General features: G+C 45.2%; 1 protein-coding gene across 3 annotated transcripts in view; it reads right to left on the minus strand.

Annotated features, from left to right (window-relative positions):
• Positions 1-86: 86 nt before the first annotated feature.
• The window catches only part of PRR14L (proline rich 14 like), a 58286-nt gene continuing 43095 nt past the window's right edge, over positions 87-15277 (minus strand). For 2 of the 3 annotated variants that reach the window (XM_060118511.1, XM_060118510.1), the window contains 2 exons: positions 5806-5877; positions 87-4357 (listed from right to left, as the gene is read on the minus strand). In XM_060118511.1, the coding sequence (XP_059974494.1) occupies positions 4078-4357; positions 5806-5877 (352 nt within the window). In that variant the 3' untranslated portion in view covers positions 87-4077. The remainder of the gene's footprint in view (positions 4358-5805; positions 5878-15277) is intronic. The other variant, XM_060118513.1, reaches the window with a different exon arrangement.

A 15277-nucleotide genomic window follows, 5' to 3' on the forward strand; every position in this document is an offset into this window, starting at 1 on the left:
CATGACATTACAGGTAGAATTTTAACTTATTATGAAGTCGTAAGAATAAAATAACAGCCTTGAGAGTTATTTGAAAGGTTTTTCCAAAAAAAAAATTCCTTTTTATTTTCATAAATTAACACACATAACAGTGGGAATTTTAGAGTCACAAACTACCAAACAGAAAAGGAACTGCAGGGGCATCATGTATGCCAATGTTACCAAAAATGTACAAATTTCACTGAACTATTGACCATGATAATATACAAACACTTCAGGCAGCTATTTACTGGCCTAGACCAGCCCAAGGAGATGCTGAGGCCTCTTGCCAAGAATTAAAATCCGATTCAGCACCAGAGAGGGGCTCGTGGAGACACAAAATGACCAAGCATCCAATCTGAAAGAGTGCTGTGCTAGATGGCAGGCTATGCGGGGACCCTCACTTCACAATAAAAATAAATAGCCTTTGCTGATCAATTTATGGCTAGATGATAGTACTAAACTTTGATTTCAGTAAATTAAGCCTTCTTCCCAGCCAGCTTTTTATACAGGAAGTTCAGTCGTGGCAAGGAGCCCTTCCCTCGCATGAATCCAGGAAAGGATACTCCGCACCTCTGGCCAACTACTTAAAGACTTTGGATACAGCCGCCCACGATGTGGTGTTTCAGAGGTCCTTTCCATGATACCGGGGTGGGGGAAGCTTACAGAAACAAAACACAAGGGAATTAAAGAAAGCACCAACTGCATACTCTGCCCCCAGGGAATGGGAGAAAAGTACCACCGTCTAAAAGTTGGTCTTTCGCGGATCTTGATGTACATTGATTATGAGATGAAATCCCAGCCTGGAGACGGAGCACTGGCTCTGCGTTCCATCAGGCCGCACCAAGCCTTGGACCGGCAGCACCAGTCCTGTGCAGCCCTTAGCCTGGCGGACAGGGAACCAGCCACAGGGGGAGGATCATGCCCAGAGGGTGGGATCTGGAATCTGCCTCAGGTTGGCTCTGGCACTCGCGCAAAAGACCCTTTCAGGCAAAATTGTGACAAAGCGTCATGATTTTCACAGCTTTTGGAGGAGCGCTGTTTCAGGATTCACAGCATGAGTTTCTGAGCTCTTCAGGCTCCGAGTAAGGCAAACGCTGTATGTCTCTCCACTGTACCTCCCTCAGCTGTAGCTCTTAGAATAAGGTCAGTAAAAAAAAGTGGACATAATCTGCTTGAACAGGTGATGAGGTACATTTAATTAATAGAGAAATGAAGCTAGAAAGGAAACCAAAAGAAGAGGGGGAAGGTGAGGGGGGCAAATATAGCTAAAACTGACAGATGGAAAACACTATAGTTGAAAGTTTCAGTGGAAAGCTGAGGTGCAGAACCCTGATTGGACCTGAGATTTCTCCTCTCTTTCCCATATTAAAAACACTAAGTGTCTTTGGGTGGTAAGTCCCCATACTCAGAAACTGTACCAACTCCCACCCCAGAACCAGACCTCCTGTAGCTATGGGCAGGTGGCTGGCTCCGAGGACCACAGACAGCACTGCAGCTGGCTAGGCCAATGGTAAAAATGGATGTTAAGACAGGTGTGGCTGAGCACGGTTAGAACCCTATGTGGCAACTTCAGGTAAGCAATTTCAAGTTTGCAGTGGGGGCCCCTTCTTAACTTTGGAATGAGGAAGGGCCTTGGCCAGATGCAAGCCAAGAATTACAAGGAGAGGGTTGGCCTCAGCAGAGCTTTTTCCTATGTTCCCAGGACAAGGAAGGAACCCAGGTCTCCACTTCCTCCAAGCCCCCATTCCAAACGCCAACGTTCCAAATCATTGCTCCTGGCCCTGAGAAGTGCCACTCCTGCAATGGGTAAACTTGAAATTGTATCTCCGTAATGTTGGTGAGGCCACAGCTGCACCCACGTCAACTTCAGTCTGCCACGCTTGCCACGCTGCAGACCCGTCTACACTGGCAATGGAGCTGGCAAACAGGGCTCTGTAGATTTGCTGGGAGTTTGCAAGCTGTGCAGCAGGAACTTCCTAAAAACATTTGTACAAGGGCACAAACTCATCCCACTCCCTTAAGCAAAAAGACAGAGAGAAGCATTTGTGTCTAAGGACCCTGTCCCAGGAAGGGAGAGGTATTGAGGGGAAATACAGGTCGTATCTACACAGTCTGGGCAAAGTGAATGCACAATGGCAGCATCTGGTGTGCACTGTTCAGAGCTGGTGCGGAAGCTGGGCTCCCCTCTAATGCTACGTGGCTGTGGCCTCAGAAGCCTCCGTGGATCACCAGGTGTGTATTTCACTTACTAAATGCTCTGTCTGAGGCACTGGGCCTACAAGACAGACGTGGCACTTGGTTTTTCTCGCACTGTCAGTTTTTCTGCTCCAGTGTGGCAAAGACTGTCAACCTGCAGAGGCAAGGCACATAGAAACCCCCACCCCCACCCCATGCTCCCATCCCGACAGACGGGAAAACCAAAGGGACCCAGGAGACATGATCCAGGACGGCACCACTCACTCCTCTCACAGACTGACTCGAAAATGTCTCTGGAGCTTTGACAGTTCCCATTGGCGCTGCTCCATGGCAGTGGCTCCGGGGAGGATGGGAGAGGTGACCAGTGTCCTGAGGCTGGGCTTAGCATCCCACTCACCAGCCAAGGAATGTTAATTCTCTGCACTCTTGTTTTGAGAGAGAGAGAGAGAGAGAAAAGATAAAACACAAGGGAAGGGGAGGAGGGGAAGCAAGGCAAGGGCACACAGGCCTTAAGTGGGAAAGGAATGAAACCTCCGGGCTTGTGGCCTCACACAGCACGCTTCTGGTCCTCTGCCCACAGACTGCCGCAGGCAGAAACGGAGAAACCCAGAGACTTTTGTCTGGCATTGTACCAAACTTCCAGTAGGTCTGACGCAGGAGCCCAGAGTACAGTGAGCTGCCCTCCAAGAGGGCTGGCCATGGAACTTCGTGACCCCAGACTGTCCTCCTCCCCACTATGGGGCGGGCTGCTCTGGCAGCTGCGAACGCTCTGGGTGGGCTTCATCACCACCTGAGCCATCGTGGATGCCTTTGTCATGGACCACCACTTCAGATGAAACCCACGAAAACCGCACCCAAGCTTCCAACTTTTTAAATGACTGGGGGAGAGACCTGCTCTTACTTCCGTCATTAAAATAAATACAACTACTCAAGCAAGAATGAGAACCCAGATGAGAAATGAGTCGCACTAGGAGCTGGAGGCGGGGAAGGGGCTGCTTGAACACGTCAACGGGAAAACGGCTCTCAGCCGCCCCACACCACGCACCGACAAACCAGGTCAAATGCCTGTCGTGTGTTCTGAAGACGTGTACTGTCTTTCTCCTTGATGTCTTAAAAAACTCCTTTAAAAATCACATTTAAAGGCTCCAAACATGCAGCAATAATGAAAAAAAAAGGGAAATAAAACAAATGAAAATAACCAACACCACCACATTAAAAAGTGCAACTTACTTCGAATGGGGCCTGGACGGGCTCCTCTGGCACTAGTGACCCACAGTCACAGAGGGGAGAAAATGATGGGGAAAAGCCACACACACAGACACACATACACACACAGACACACACACACACACCCCACCCCGGTTCTGGACAGATGGGCTCAAAGGATCAGAAAACACAGAAGCTCATCTTTCCTCAACTACTGAAATGAGCCAGTGAGACCACATGGGACAGGACGCCAGGTCCCCCTCCCTAGGCCACGTGTCTAAATAATCTTGGTCTAGCACCACCGTAAACGATGCGGAACTTTCACATGGACGTGCAAATGCTGTGAGTCCTTGGAAACCTAGTGTTACTGAAGGTATGTGGTGTCCTCCTCCGTGGATGGCAGAGAGTGTGGGGAGGAGGCCGACATCATTCAGGACCATTTCCAGGAGAAAGGGAGCGTTCCTGAGGTTCTATACTCAGCAGTACAAGTTAGAGGACCCTCTTTCACCAGTTCCTAAAAAGGCTGCACCTTGAAATAGGTAAAAATCCATAGTCTGCATTTTGAGTGGTTTGGGCAGTAGGGCAAAATTAGGCAACCTCTTCCAAGGAGGCCGGGAAAGTCTAAAGTTGAGACCCCCCCACCTGAATTGCTTCTCAACAACCGGACGACCGCTCCTGCTCCTCCTCTTCCTTGGCAAAGAAGGTCTCCAGTTCCATCAGTTTCTGTATCAACAGAGCATCCAGCTCTTGACTCTGCAGCGCTGCCTTCTGGGCCCGGGTAAAGCTGCCTGCCACCTTGACCTTACCGCGAGCCCTCCTCTTCCGTGGGACTGTGAAATCCTGAAACTCCAGAACTCGCTTCCTCTTCTGTTGGCTGATTGAGATGAGCGTACCATTCCGTTCCTTAGGTTCCTCAAAGATGGTCTCTAAACACCTAAGGGTGGAGCACAAAACAGAATCACCAACATGCTCACCCTGGGGGCCACCAACCCTCCCAGTCAATGGGCGCTAAAGGCTAACTGCTCCTGACAGCTCTTTCCTCTGGTCTGCAGCTATTTTTTTTTTTTTTTTTCTTTTTGCGGTATGCGGGCCTCTCACTGTCGTGGCCTCTCCCGTTGCGGAGCACAGGCTCCGGACGCGCAGGCCCAGCGGCCATGGCTCACGGGCCCAGCCGCTCCGCGGCATATGGGATCCTCCCAGATCGGGGCACGAACCCGTATCCCCTGCATCGGCAGGCGGACTCTCAACCACTGCGCCACCAGGGAGGCCCTGCAGCTATTTTTTGATGATAAAACACATATATCTATGAATATGTAGTACAAGCACATAGTGAAGAAATTTAAACTGGACAGGAGGGTAAAGAATAAAAGTAAGATGAACCCCCCCACTCCCCACCCCGGCAACAGCAGCAATGGTGTTTTGTGTATCCTCCCAAAGTCACTCAACGTACAGACGTGCATAGGTAAGCATGTATCATCAGAGGTCAGCCCTTTTGTGTAAAGGGCCAGGTAGTAAACATCTTAAAATTAACGAGGCACACAAGTCTCTGCTATATATTCTTTTTTGTTTTTTAAACAACCCTTTAAAAGAATAAAAACCATTCTTAGCTCACAGGGCTGGAAAAAAAAGAAAGAGAAAACGGGTTGCTGGTTGGACCTGGACTGTAGTTTGCTGACCCACAGCATCTATCCAACACTTTGGTTTCTTTTTTACTCAAATGGCAGCAAACTACATGCACTGGCCTATGCATTGTGCCACTCTGACCTATCAATAATGTTTAAGATTGCCCCAGCTGGGTACACAGGTATCTGATTCATTCTTTTAAATGGCTATGCAGTGTATCCCATTACAAGGATGGACTATAATTTAATAAGAACCCTATTAATGGATATTTTAAGTTGTTTCCAATCCTTTCCTATTAGTTAGCAATGCTGTAATGAATAGTCTTATATCAATGCCTTAGAGTTTTATCTTCTAGGATAAAACTCTCCTGCTACATCCTAGATGCTACAGGAATTTAATAAATGTTCAACGACTTGAATTTAGACGCAAAGGTAGCCAAGTGAAATGCCTTCTGTACTTGGGTTTGGAGTCATATCTGAAGATCAATGATTATTAGTATTGAAGACAGCTGGCATATTTGCTAAAAACCAAGTACAAACGAAAAGGAGACTACCTAACCTAACACACATCTCTTTCCCATCCTACCACCGACCCCAATTCAAGTGCTGGGAACTAAAAATACCAATTCTAGTTATTTTCAAGACCCCGGTATTGGAAGAACTGAACATAAAACCCTTTCCGAAGCACAAGGATTGGAGATTTACATCGATCATTTCGGAAGCCCCCCCAATCTATTATTTCCTGCTCATAGGTACTTACCTGTTTGCAGGAGGAGATTTATAATTCTTGTTGGTATATATTTCTTCTAAACTAAACTCCTTTTTCTTTAACCTGAAAAGAGAAAAAAACAAATTCTTCACGGTCTCTTAAGAGAGACAAGATTGGTTTCCCAACTCTATGCTTTCCATTCTTTTACTTTCCAAGAGTAAAAGATGAGTCCTAGATGTGTCTCGTGAGAACAATGAGTACTGGATCTTCTTTTCCAGGGCATCAATCTTCAACTTTGTGAGATTTGGTCCAGTTATACTTACTTGGAGGGATATAACTGGATTTGTACCTATTATCTTAGTTTACAGCTTCTTCTTGTCCTACTTTTTCAATGTTTCTTCTGCTTAACTGACTGCTCTTTTTATTCTCCTCTCCTGGCTTGAAAATTATACATATTCTGTTTTTTTAGTGGTTGGCAAGAATTTTAATGAGCATATTTAACTTATAAACCCTTCTCTCAAACAACACAAGGTCCCTGGAACCTCTAAGTCTGATCAATACTGTCCCAATTTATGTTAGTAGTGTCCTATTTTGCCTTTTTATTTTGTAATTTTTTTTTGGTAAGAAATCAGGTCATTTGGTCTGTGGCTTCCCCAGTCTAGATTTTCTTGATTATATCCCACTGATGTCATTTAACATGCTTCTCTGACCCAAACATATGGGAAATACTATAGGTATTTCCTATGGACTGGTAATTAAATAGAGAGGTATGATCAGATTTAGGTGTTCCGGGTTTTTTGACAGACTTTTAGGTGTCCATCACGAGGGACATGATACCCAGCTGTCACCCTTTTTGTGTATTAGCAGCCAGCCACTGATAAACATTGAATATATTTATTAGTTCTTTAGGATTGTACACGGTGACAGTCTATCATTCTTCCGGGAGAATTCTTCCATCTAAAGAAAACTTCATGCTCATCCATGCTTTGGTAACCCTGAGGTACCGTTTGCACAGGAAAAGTGGGTTGTATGCTTGGTTCTTTCCCTTTATTTACCAGTTTACAAAACAATGAATTGTTTCCCTATTATCATCCAAATACAGCCAATGAGCTGTGAACTCATTCATTATGAACTATTGGACTGAAACATATCTCATGTGCTTCAATCTACTGCAGTTATTATTCCTTTTGATGCTCAGACTGTATCATCTGTGGCAGTGAGAGTCTCTTCAAATTGGTTCCTGCATCTCTCCGATATGACCCCAGTTGCCTCGAGAGCTCATCACTTTCTGGCACAAGACAGTCTATACTCGTGCATTTCCTGCCCTAGACCTGTAGCCAGTCTTCAAGGAGCCCTGGTTCACATATCATAAAATTCACCCATTCATTCATTCATTCATTCATTCATTCATTTATTTTGTGGTACGCGGGCCTCTCACTGTTGTGGCCTCTCCCGTTGTGGGAGCACAGGCTCCGGACGTGCAGGCTCAGCGGCCTTGGCTCACGGGCCCAGCCGCTCTGTGGCATGTGGGATCTTCCCGGACCGGGGCACGAACCCGTGCCCCCTGCATCAGCAGGCGGACTCTCAACCACTGCGCCACAAGGGAAGCCACCCTATTATTTATTTTTATGAGTGTGCTCAATCTGTTTGCTCACTCTTAGTTTTTGGTACTATGTAGAAGATAAAAGCTTCAACCTTCAGGCCACCACTCTTAGTAGAAACTTATTTTCAGACAGCACAGTACCTTTATTACAAAAGAGCAAATTATTATAAAGTTTCTGTGCCTTAAACCTTTTTCAGATAAGTTAAGGAGTGACTGAACAGCACAGCAATAAACTTTTTGGCATCGTGCTTTAGTTTCTTACCGGCTTTTTGAAAATCTTAATTGAGGTTCAGTTTGGTTCAATTCCAATTCAGCAAAGAACATGCTTGTGGAAAAAAATACATAAATAATAGCATGGATAAGATTTTTCACAGGGATTTCCAACAAACAACTGTTACTTTTCTTAACAACAGCAAAAGCTACGTTAGATTAAGGATGTCAGATGGATAGTTGGAAAGTGAAAGATTAGGCTTCTGACAGTCATTCTGACAAGCAAATCAGGGCAGTGTGCACCCATGTCCAGTTTCTGAGCTGAGGTGAGCGCTGAAGCGCCAAGTTCAGATTCTGGGATTCCTAGGCTCTCAACAAGCCTTGCCTTCCTCAGAGGGGCTTCACTCACTGGAGGTGGTGGGATGTGTAAACGTCCTCAAAAGTAGACACTTCCTGTGTAGATGCCACTTTGCCCAGAGTGGCTCTGGCAAGTCTACGCTCGAGCATCTTCTGTCTGGTGGTTCCTTGCTCCCTCCATCTCTTGATCTGTTTTTATGACTTGATTTCCCTCTGGTAAAGAAGCATCTTGAGACAATTCTGAAGCAAGGCTGTGCTATTCTAGTATTGACAAAACGGAGGCTCTGAGGGGCTCGCTCGGGGGTCAAGCCCTGGTCCCTGGGGTCTCCTGTGAGGACCATGCCACTGTGACCTCAAAAGCACATTACTGTGCTCATGCCGTGGCAGATCTGGCCCCTGGAAAGATGTGGCGGGGCCTGGTGGTCAGTGGGTGCAGCGCCCCCGATCCTGTGCTGGAGCACCTACAGGCTCTCCTCACAGCCAGGTGATGGGGCCCTAAAATTCACCCTTTAAAGTGTACAGTTCAGTGGATTTTCGTAGAGGCACAATGTTATTCATCACCACTAATTCCAGAACATTTTCACAACCACAGAAGAAACCCTGGACCAACGAACAGTCACACCCACCCTCTCCTACCCCAGCACCGGGCAACCACATATCTACTTTCTGCCCCTATGGTTCTGCCTATTCTGGACACTTCATACAAATGGAATCATACAGTACGTGCTCTTTGGAGTCGATCTTCTTTCACTCACACTGTTTCCACGGTTCATTCATGGTGTAGCACGTCTCAGTACTTCTTTTTTTTTTTTTTTTCCTTTTTGCGGTATGCGGGCCTCTCACTGTTGTGGCCTCTCCCGTTGCGGAGCACAGGCTCCGGATGCGCAGGCCCAGCGGCCATGGCTCACGGGCCCAGCCGCTCCGCGGCATATGGGATCCTCCCAGATCGGGGCACGAACCCGTATCCCCTGCATCGGCAGGCGGACTCTCAACCACTGCGCCACCAGGGAGGCCCTCAGTACTTCTTTTTAACATTCTATGGATAGACCACCTTTTCTTAATCTATTCATCAACTGATGGACATTTGGACTGTTTCTACTTTTTAGCTGTTATGAAGAATATTGCTATGAACATTCATGTACAAGATTCTGTGTGAACATGTTTTCAATTTCCCTTGGACATATACCTAGAAGTAGTGATATGGTAACTCTAACATTTTGAGGAACTGCCAAACTATTTCCCACAGTGGCTACGCTATTTTACATTCCCACAAGCAATGTATGACGGCTCCAATTTCTACCCATCCTCAATGCAAACACTTATTTTGTTGTTTTTATTTGTAAAAAAATTACTGCCATCCTAGTGGGTGAGAGCCATCTTGTGGTTTTTTTTTTTTTTTTTTTTTTTTTGCTGTACGCGGGCCTCTCACTGTTGTGGCCTCCCCCATTGCGGAGCGCAGGCTCCGGATGCACAGGCCCAGCGGCCATGGCTCACGGGCCCAGCCGCTCCGCGGCATGTGGGATCTTCCCAGACCGGGGCACGAACCCGTATCCCCTGCATCGGCAGGCGGACTCTCAACCACTGCGCCACCAGGGAAGCCCCTATCTTGTGGTTTTGATTTGCAGTTCCCTAATGACTAATGATGCTGAGCATCATTTTTTGGCCATTCGTCTACATCTTCTTTGGAGAAATGCCTGTTCAGAATCTTTGCCTACTTTAAAAAAGTGCGTTGCTGTCGCTTTGTTGTTGAGTTGTAAGAATTCTTTATATATTGTGCATACTAGAGCCCTATCAGATATATGACTTGCAAACACTTTTTCTGATTCTGTGGGTTATCTGTTATCTTAAAAAAACAAAACAAAACAAAAAAGACTTATTTAGAGCAGTTTTTGTTCATAGAAAAATTGAGTGGACAGAGTTCTCATATACACCCTGCCTGGAACCCCCTGCAACTCCCCTACTAAGCACAGCAACCCCTATTATCAACAGCCTGCACCAGAGTGGAACATTTGTCACAACTGATGAACCTGCAATAACACATCATAATCACCCACAGTCCATGGTTTACATTAGGGTTCACTCAGTGTTGCACATTCTCTGGGTTTGGAGAAATGTATAATGACGTGTATCTACTATTACAGTATCATTCAGAATCATTTTCACTGCCCTAAAAATTACTGTACTCGCCTATTCCTCCTCCCCTCCTCCCTATTCCATGGCAACTATTGATTCATTTACAGTGTCCATAGCTTTGCCTTTTTCCAGAATGTCACATAGCCGGAATCATACAGTATGTAGCTTATTCAGACTGGCTTCTCACTTAGTAGTATTTCAGTAAGGTTTCTCCATGTCCTCTTCATGGCTTAAGAGCTCATTTCTCTTTAGCATTGAATAATATTCCACTGTCTGGATGTACCATGATTTAGTATCCATTCACCTACTGAAGGACATCTTGGTTGTTTGCAAGTTCTAGCAATTATGAATTAACCTGCTGTAAGTATTTCTGTGCAGGTTTTTATATGAATGTAAGTTTTCAACTCATTTGGTTAATACCAAGGAGTATGATTGCTGGATCATACAGTACGAGTATGATTAGCTTTATAAGAAACCACCAAACGCTTCCATCCCATTGGTTTACTTTTTATTTTTTTGGCTATACCACACGGCTTGGCTTATGGGATCTTAGTTTCCCCAACAGGGGCTGAACCTGGGCCCTCGTCAGTGAAAGCACGGAGACCCTAACCCCTGGAGCGTCAGGGAATTCCCTATTCCATTAAAAAAATAATAATTTATTTATTTTTGGCTGTATTGGGTATTCATTGCTGCGCGCGGGATTCATTGAAGTGCACGGGCTTCTCTTGTTGCGGAGCATGGGCTCTAGGCGCGCGGGTTTAAGTAGTTGTGGCACACAGGCTCAGCAGTTGTGGCTCTCGGGCTCTAGAGTGAAGGCTTAGTAGTTGTGGTGCATGGGCTTAGTTGCTCCGTGGCATGGGGGATCTTCCTGGACCAGGGCTCGAACCCGTGTCCCCTGCATTGGTAGGCAGATTCTTAACCACTGCACCACCAGGGAAGTCCTCTCCGTTGGTTTTATGTCAATCTTTATGCATTACCACACTGTTTTGATTACTGAAGCTTTGTACTAAGTTGGTGTATGTTTTTTTTTTTTTTACTGTGGTAAAATATACAAAACATACAATTTACCATTTCAATTATTATTATTTTTTTTTTGCGGTACGTGGGCCTCTCACTGTTGTGGCCTCTCCCGTTGCAGAGCACAGGCTCCGGATGCACAGGACCAGTGGCCATGGCTCATGGGCCTAGCTGCTCCACGGCATGTGGGATCTTCCCAGACCGGGGCACGAACCCGTGTCCCCTGCATCAGCAGGCAGTCGGACTCTCAGCCACTGTGCCACCAGGGAAGCCCTCAATTATTTTTAACTGTGCATGTAGTAAGTTTTGAAATGGGTTAGTGTGAGTCTTCCACTTTGTTCCTCTTTTTCAAGGTTGTTTTGCCTATTCTGGGCCACTTGTATTTTCAGGATTTTTAGGATCAGCTTGTCAATTTCTGCAAAAAAAGGTAGTCGACATTTTATAATAGGATTGCAGTAAGTTGTAGGTTGCCTTGGGTAGTACTAACTTCTTGACAGCATTAAGTAGCCCAATCTATGAATGGATGTCTTTCCATTTATTCAGGTCTTTAATTTCTTTCAACAGTAGTTGGTAGTTTGTAGTGTTTACTGAACAAGACTTACACTTCGTTTGTTAAATTTATCCCTAGGTTTTTTGGGTTTTTTTGATGCTACAGTAAATAGCACTGTTTCCTTAATTTCATTTTCAGATTGCTCATTGCTAATGTATAGAAATACAATTTTCTTTTCCTTCTATCTTGATCTTATATCCTGCAAACTTGCTGAATTCATTCACTAGCTCTAATAGTGGATTCTTTAGGGTTTTCTGTATACAAGATACTGAAAAGATAGTTTTACTTCCTGAGTGCTATCTCATTTTCTTGCTTAATTGTCCTGTCTAGAACCTCTAACAGAATGTTAAATAGAAACGGTTAGAGTGAATATCCTTGTTTTGTTTCTGATCTTAGGGGACATCTTTCAGTCTTTTACAATTAAGTAGGATTTCTGCTTCAGGTTTTCAGATAGATGTCCTTTATTCATTTGAGGAAGTTCTTATTTCTCTCTCTCTCCCTTTTTAAAAAATATTTATTTGGCTGCACCAGGTCTTAGTTGCGGCACATGGGATCTTCGCTGCCATGTGTGGGATCTTTGCTGTGGCATGCGGGATCTTTAGTTGTGGCATGCAAACTCTTAGTTCCAGCATGTGGGATCTAGTTCCCCGAACAGGGATCAAACCCAGGCCCCCTGCATTGGGAGCTCGGAGTCTTAGCCACTGGACCACCAGGGAAGTCCCTCTTATTCTGAAGTTCATGGAGTGTTTTTATCATGAAACGGTGTTGGATTTTGTCCAATGCTTTTTCTGCATCTAATGAGATAATCATGTGCTTTCCCCCCTTTATTCTATTAATGTGGTATACTCCACTGATTAATTTCCTGTGTTCAACTAACCTTGCATTCCTGGCATAAATCCCACTTGGTCACGTGTATAATCATTTTTTAATATGTTGCTGGATTCCGTTTGCTATTATTTTGAAGATTTTGATGTATACATTTATAAGGTTCCCTGGCTTCTTTTAAGATTATCTCTTTGTCTTTGGAACTCTGAAGTTTTCATACTTAACTTCTTTCTGAAGTTAGGTATGAAATTCTTTTTATTGATCCTGCTTGGGATTAGTATCTTTTTTTGCCAGTATACTAAAACACACGGAATTACACAGTATGTGAACTATTTCTCAATAAAGCTGTTTAAAATTTTTCATTTAGATGCTGCTTTACTGAGGTGTAACTGACACATAGAACTGTAAGATATTTCAAGTGTACATTGTGATGACCTGATATATGTATACACTGTGAAAGGATTCCTCCTATCTAGTTAATTAAGAGTTTGTGTTTTGGGGGCTTCCCTGGTGGCGCAGTGGTTGAGAGTCCGCCTGCCGATGCAGGGGACACGGGTTCGTGCCCCGGTCCGGGAAGATCCCACATGCTGTGGAGCGGCTGGGCCCATGAGCCACGGCCGCTGAGCCTGCATGTCCAGAGCCTGTGCTCCGCAACGGGAGAGGCCACAACAGTGAGAGGCCCACGTTCCGCAAAAAAAAAAAAAAAAAAAATTTTGTGTTTTGACTTTGTTTATAGTTGGTTTCTTTTTTTCCCAGCAGAAGTGATAGATTTTTATGACATATATGTTTCAGATTTTTATTTTATGGCTCTGAATTTTGTGTTATACTTAACCATTTCCTATAGTTTCTTCAATTATTCTTATGGCTTCATTTGTTTACATTTAAGTCTGATTTTATTTGGAAGATATTCTGGTGAAAGGTCTAAGGTAGAGATCCAGCGTTCCTTCTTCTTTTAAATATTTATTTATTTATTTTGGTTGCGCCAGGTCTTAGTTGGGGCATGTGGACTCTTAGTTGCGGCATGAAGGATCTAGTTCCTGGACCAGGGATCAAACCCATGTCTCCTGCAGTGGAAGCGCACAGTCTTACCCACTGGACCACCAGGGAAGTCCCCCAGCTTTATTACTCCTAGAATGGCCACCCAGCTGTCCCAGCAGCATTTTACTGAATAGTCCATCTTTTCACCACTGATTTGAGGGGACACCTTTGTCACATACTAAATTTCTCTATGTATTTGTGTCTAATTATGGACTTTGTTTTACCAATTTGTATATTTATGCTCTGGCAACATACTGTTTTAATTATTGAGACTTGACAATATATTTTAAGATCTCTTAAGACTAGTACTCTTATTTCACTCCTTTTTCTGAATTTTCCAGGCTATTGCTTCTTCATTTCTGTAATTGTGTTAAATACATGCCTTTCCATTTATTCATATCTCTTCCTAAAAGAACAGTTCTTGGTCAAGTGAATGTGTTTAAATTTTTATTGTTTACTGGAGTGTACCAGTTATCTAATTACTGCTTCTCAGCTCAGAATGCGCCCTCAGTACCTGCTCTGTGACAATGGCATCTTGGACTCCCAATGCATTTCTTCTTCACAGTGAGTTGGTGCTGAGCTTCAGCAGAAGGAGGCACTGGAGGAGCAAAGGAGCTTTTCTTCTTGCTCCTGCCACGTGGCCCATCATGGGTACACGTGTACTGGGATGTGTGGGGCGGGGCCGGATGGGGACAGTTGCCCCAGCTGTATAGCCAGAGCGTGGAGCACCACCCCCCAATGCCCCTGCAGCACTAGCCTGGTGACCACCACACCACAGATGGGGCATTCGGGGGACTGAAGCCCGTAGTGGGACCCCAACATCCTGAGGGTTGTTTCCTGTGACTCTCCTGGAGCAAACGCCACATGCCCCAGGCCACACACCTGCAGCAGCACCCTGACACCCTGGGTGCCTGCCCTCCAGCCTCAGCTCATGCCCTGGAAGGCTGTTGTTGTTGTTTCCTGCTCGCCCAGCTCTGGCGTTAGCAACCTGGCCATCCGATGGGCTGCAACCACACCTTTTCCAACAAAGTCAGACTCCAATCTGGGGGAGAGGGCCCCCTTCTCCCTTGGCCCTAGGATGCCCTTCAGAATTCTCGGTACACCTTAACAGTTACTCTCCTGTTATACTTCAATACTTTAAACTTCCCCTGTTTAAAATACTGTGTGGTTTCCATCTCCTGACTAGACCTAGACTAATAACATGATACTAAGGTAAAAGCCCTAAGGTTTTGCTAGACCAGGGGTCCTCACACCAGTGTACTAGAAGACTTTCCACAGACACACTGAAACCCAGCTCTAGGGTAATCAATCTCCCAATCTTTAATCTCCTGCACGTGACACACCTGAGAAGTGTCCTTACACTCATGTAAACGTCTCCATTCCCACAAATTCTTTTTTTTTTTTTGGCTACGCCACACAGCATGCAGGATCTTAGTTCCCCAATCAGTGATCTAACTCACGCCCTCTGCAGTGGAAGCACAGTCTTAACCACTGGACCGCCAGGGAAGTCCCCGCACAAATTCTTTTAGAACAGCCCCTATCCACCCTGAATTCTACTTTGGTATCATAATAAAATCACTGATCTCACTAGGCCCTCCTCAGATATTAATGAAATCACCGTAAACCTGTCTTGGACGTGTCTTTCCCCACCCTACGCACAGTTCCGCTAAGAGAAGAGTGGCTTTAGCGAGAGGGGACTCAGCCTAATTTCAGATATGGTGTGGAATGGGGCTGTCAGAGGGACTTTGCCTCACTCACCTCCTGACTATCATCAAACAATGCCTACTTAA

This window comes from Mesoplodon densirostris, chromosome 15 (genome assembly GCF_025265405.1).
Source record: "Mesoplodon densirostris isolate mMesDen1 chromosome 15, mMesDen1 primary haplotype, whole genome shotgun sequence".
In the NCBI taxonomy this organism is placed as follows: Eukaryota; Metazoa; Chordata; class Mammalia; order Artiodactyla; family Ziphiidae; genus Mesoplodon; species Mesoplodon densirostris.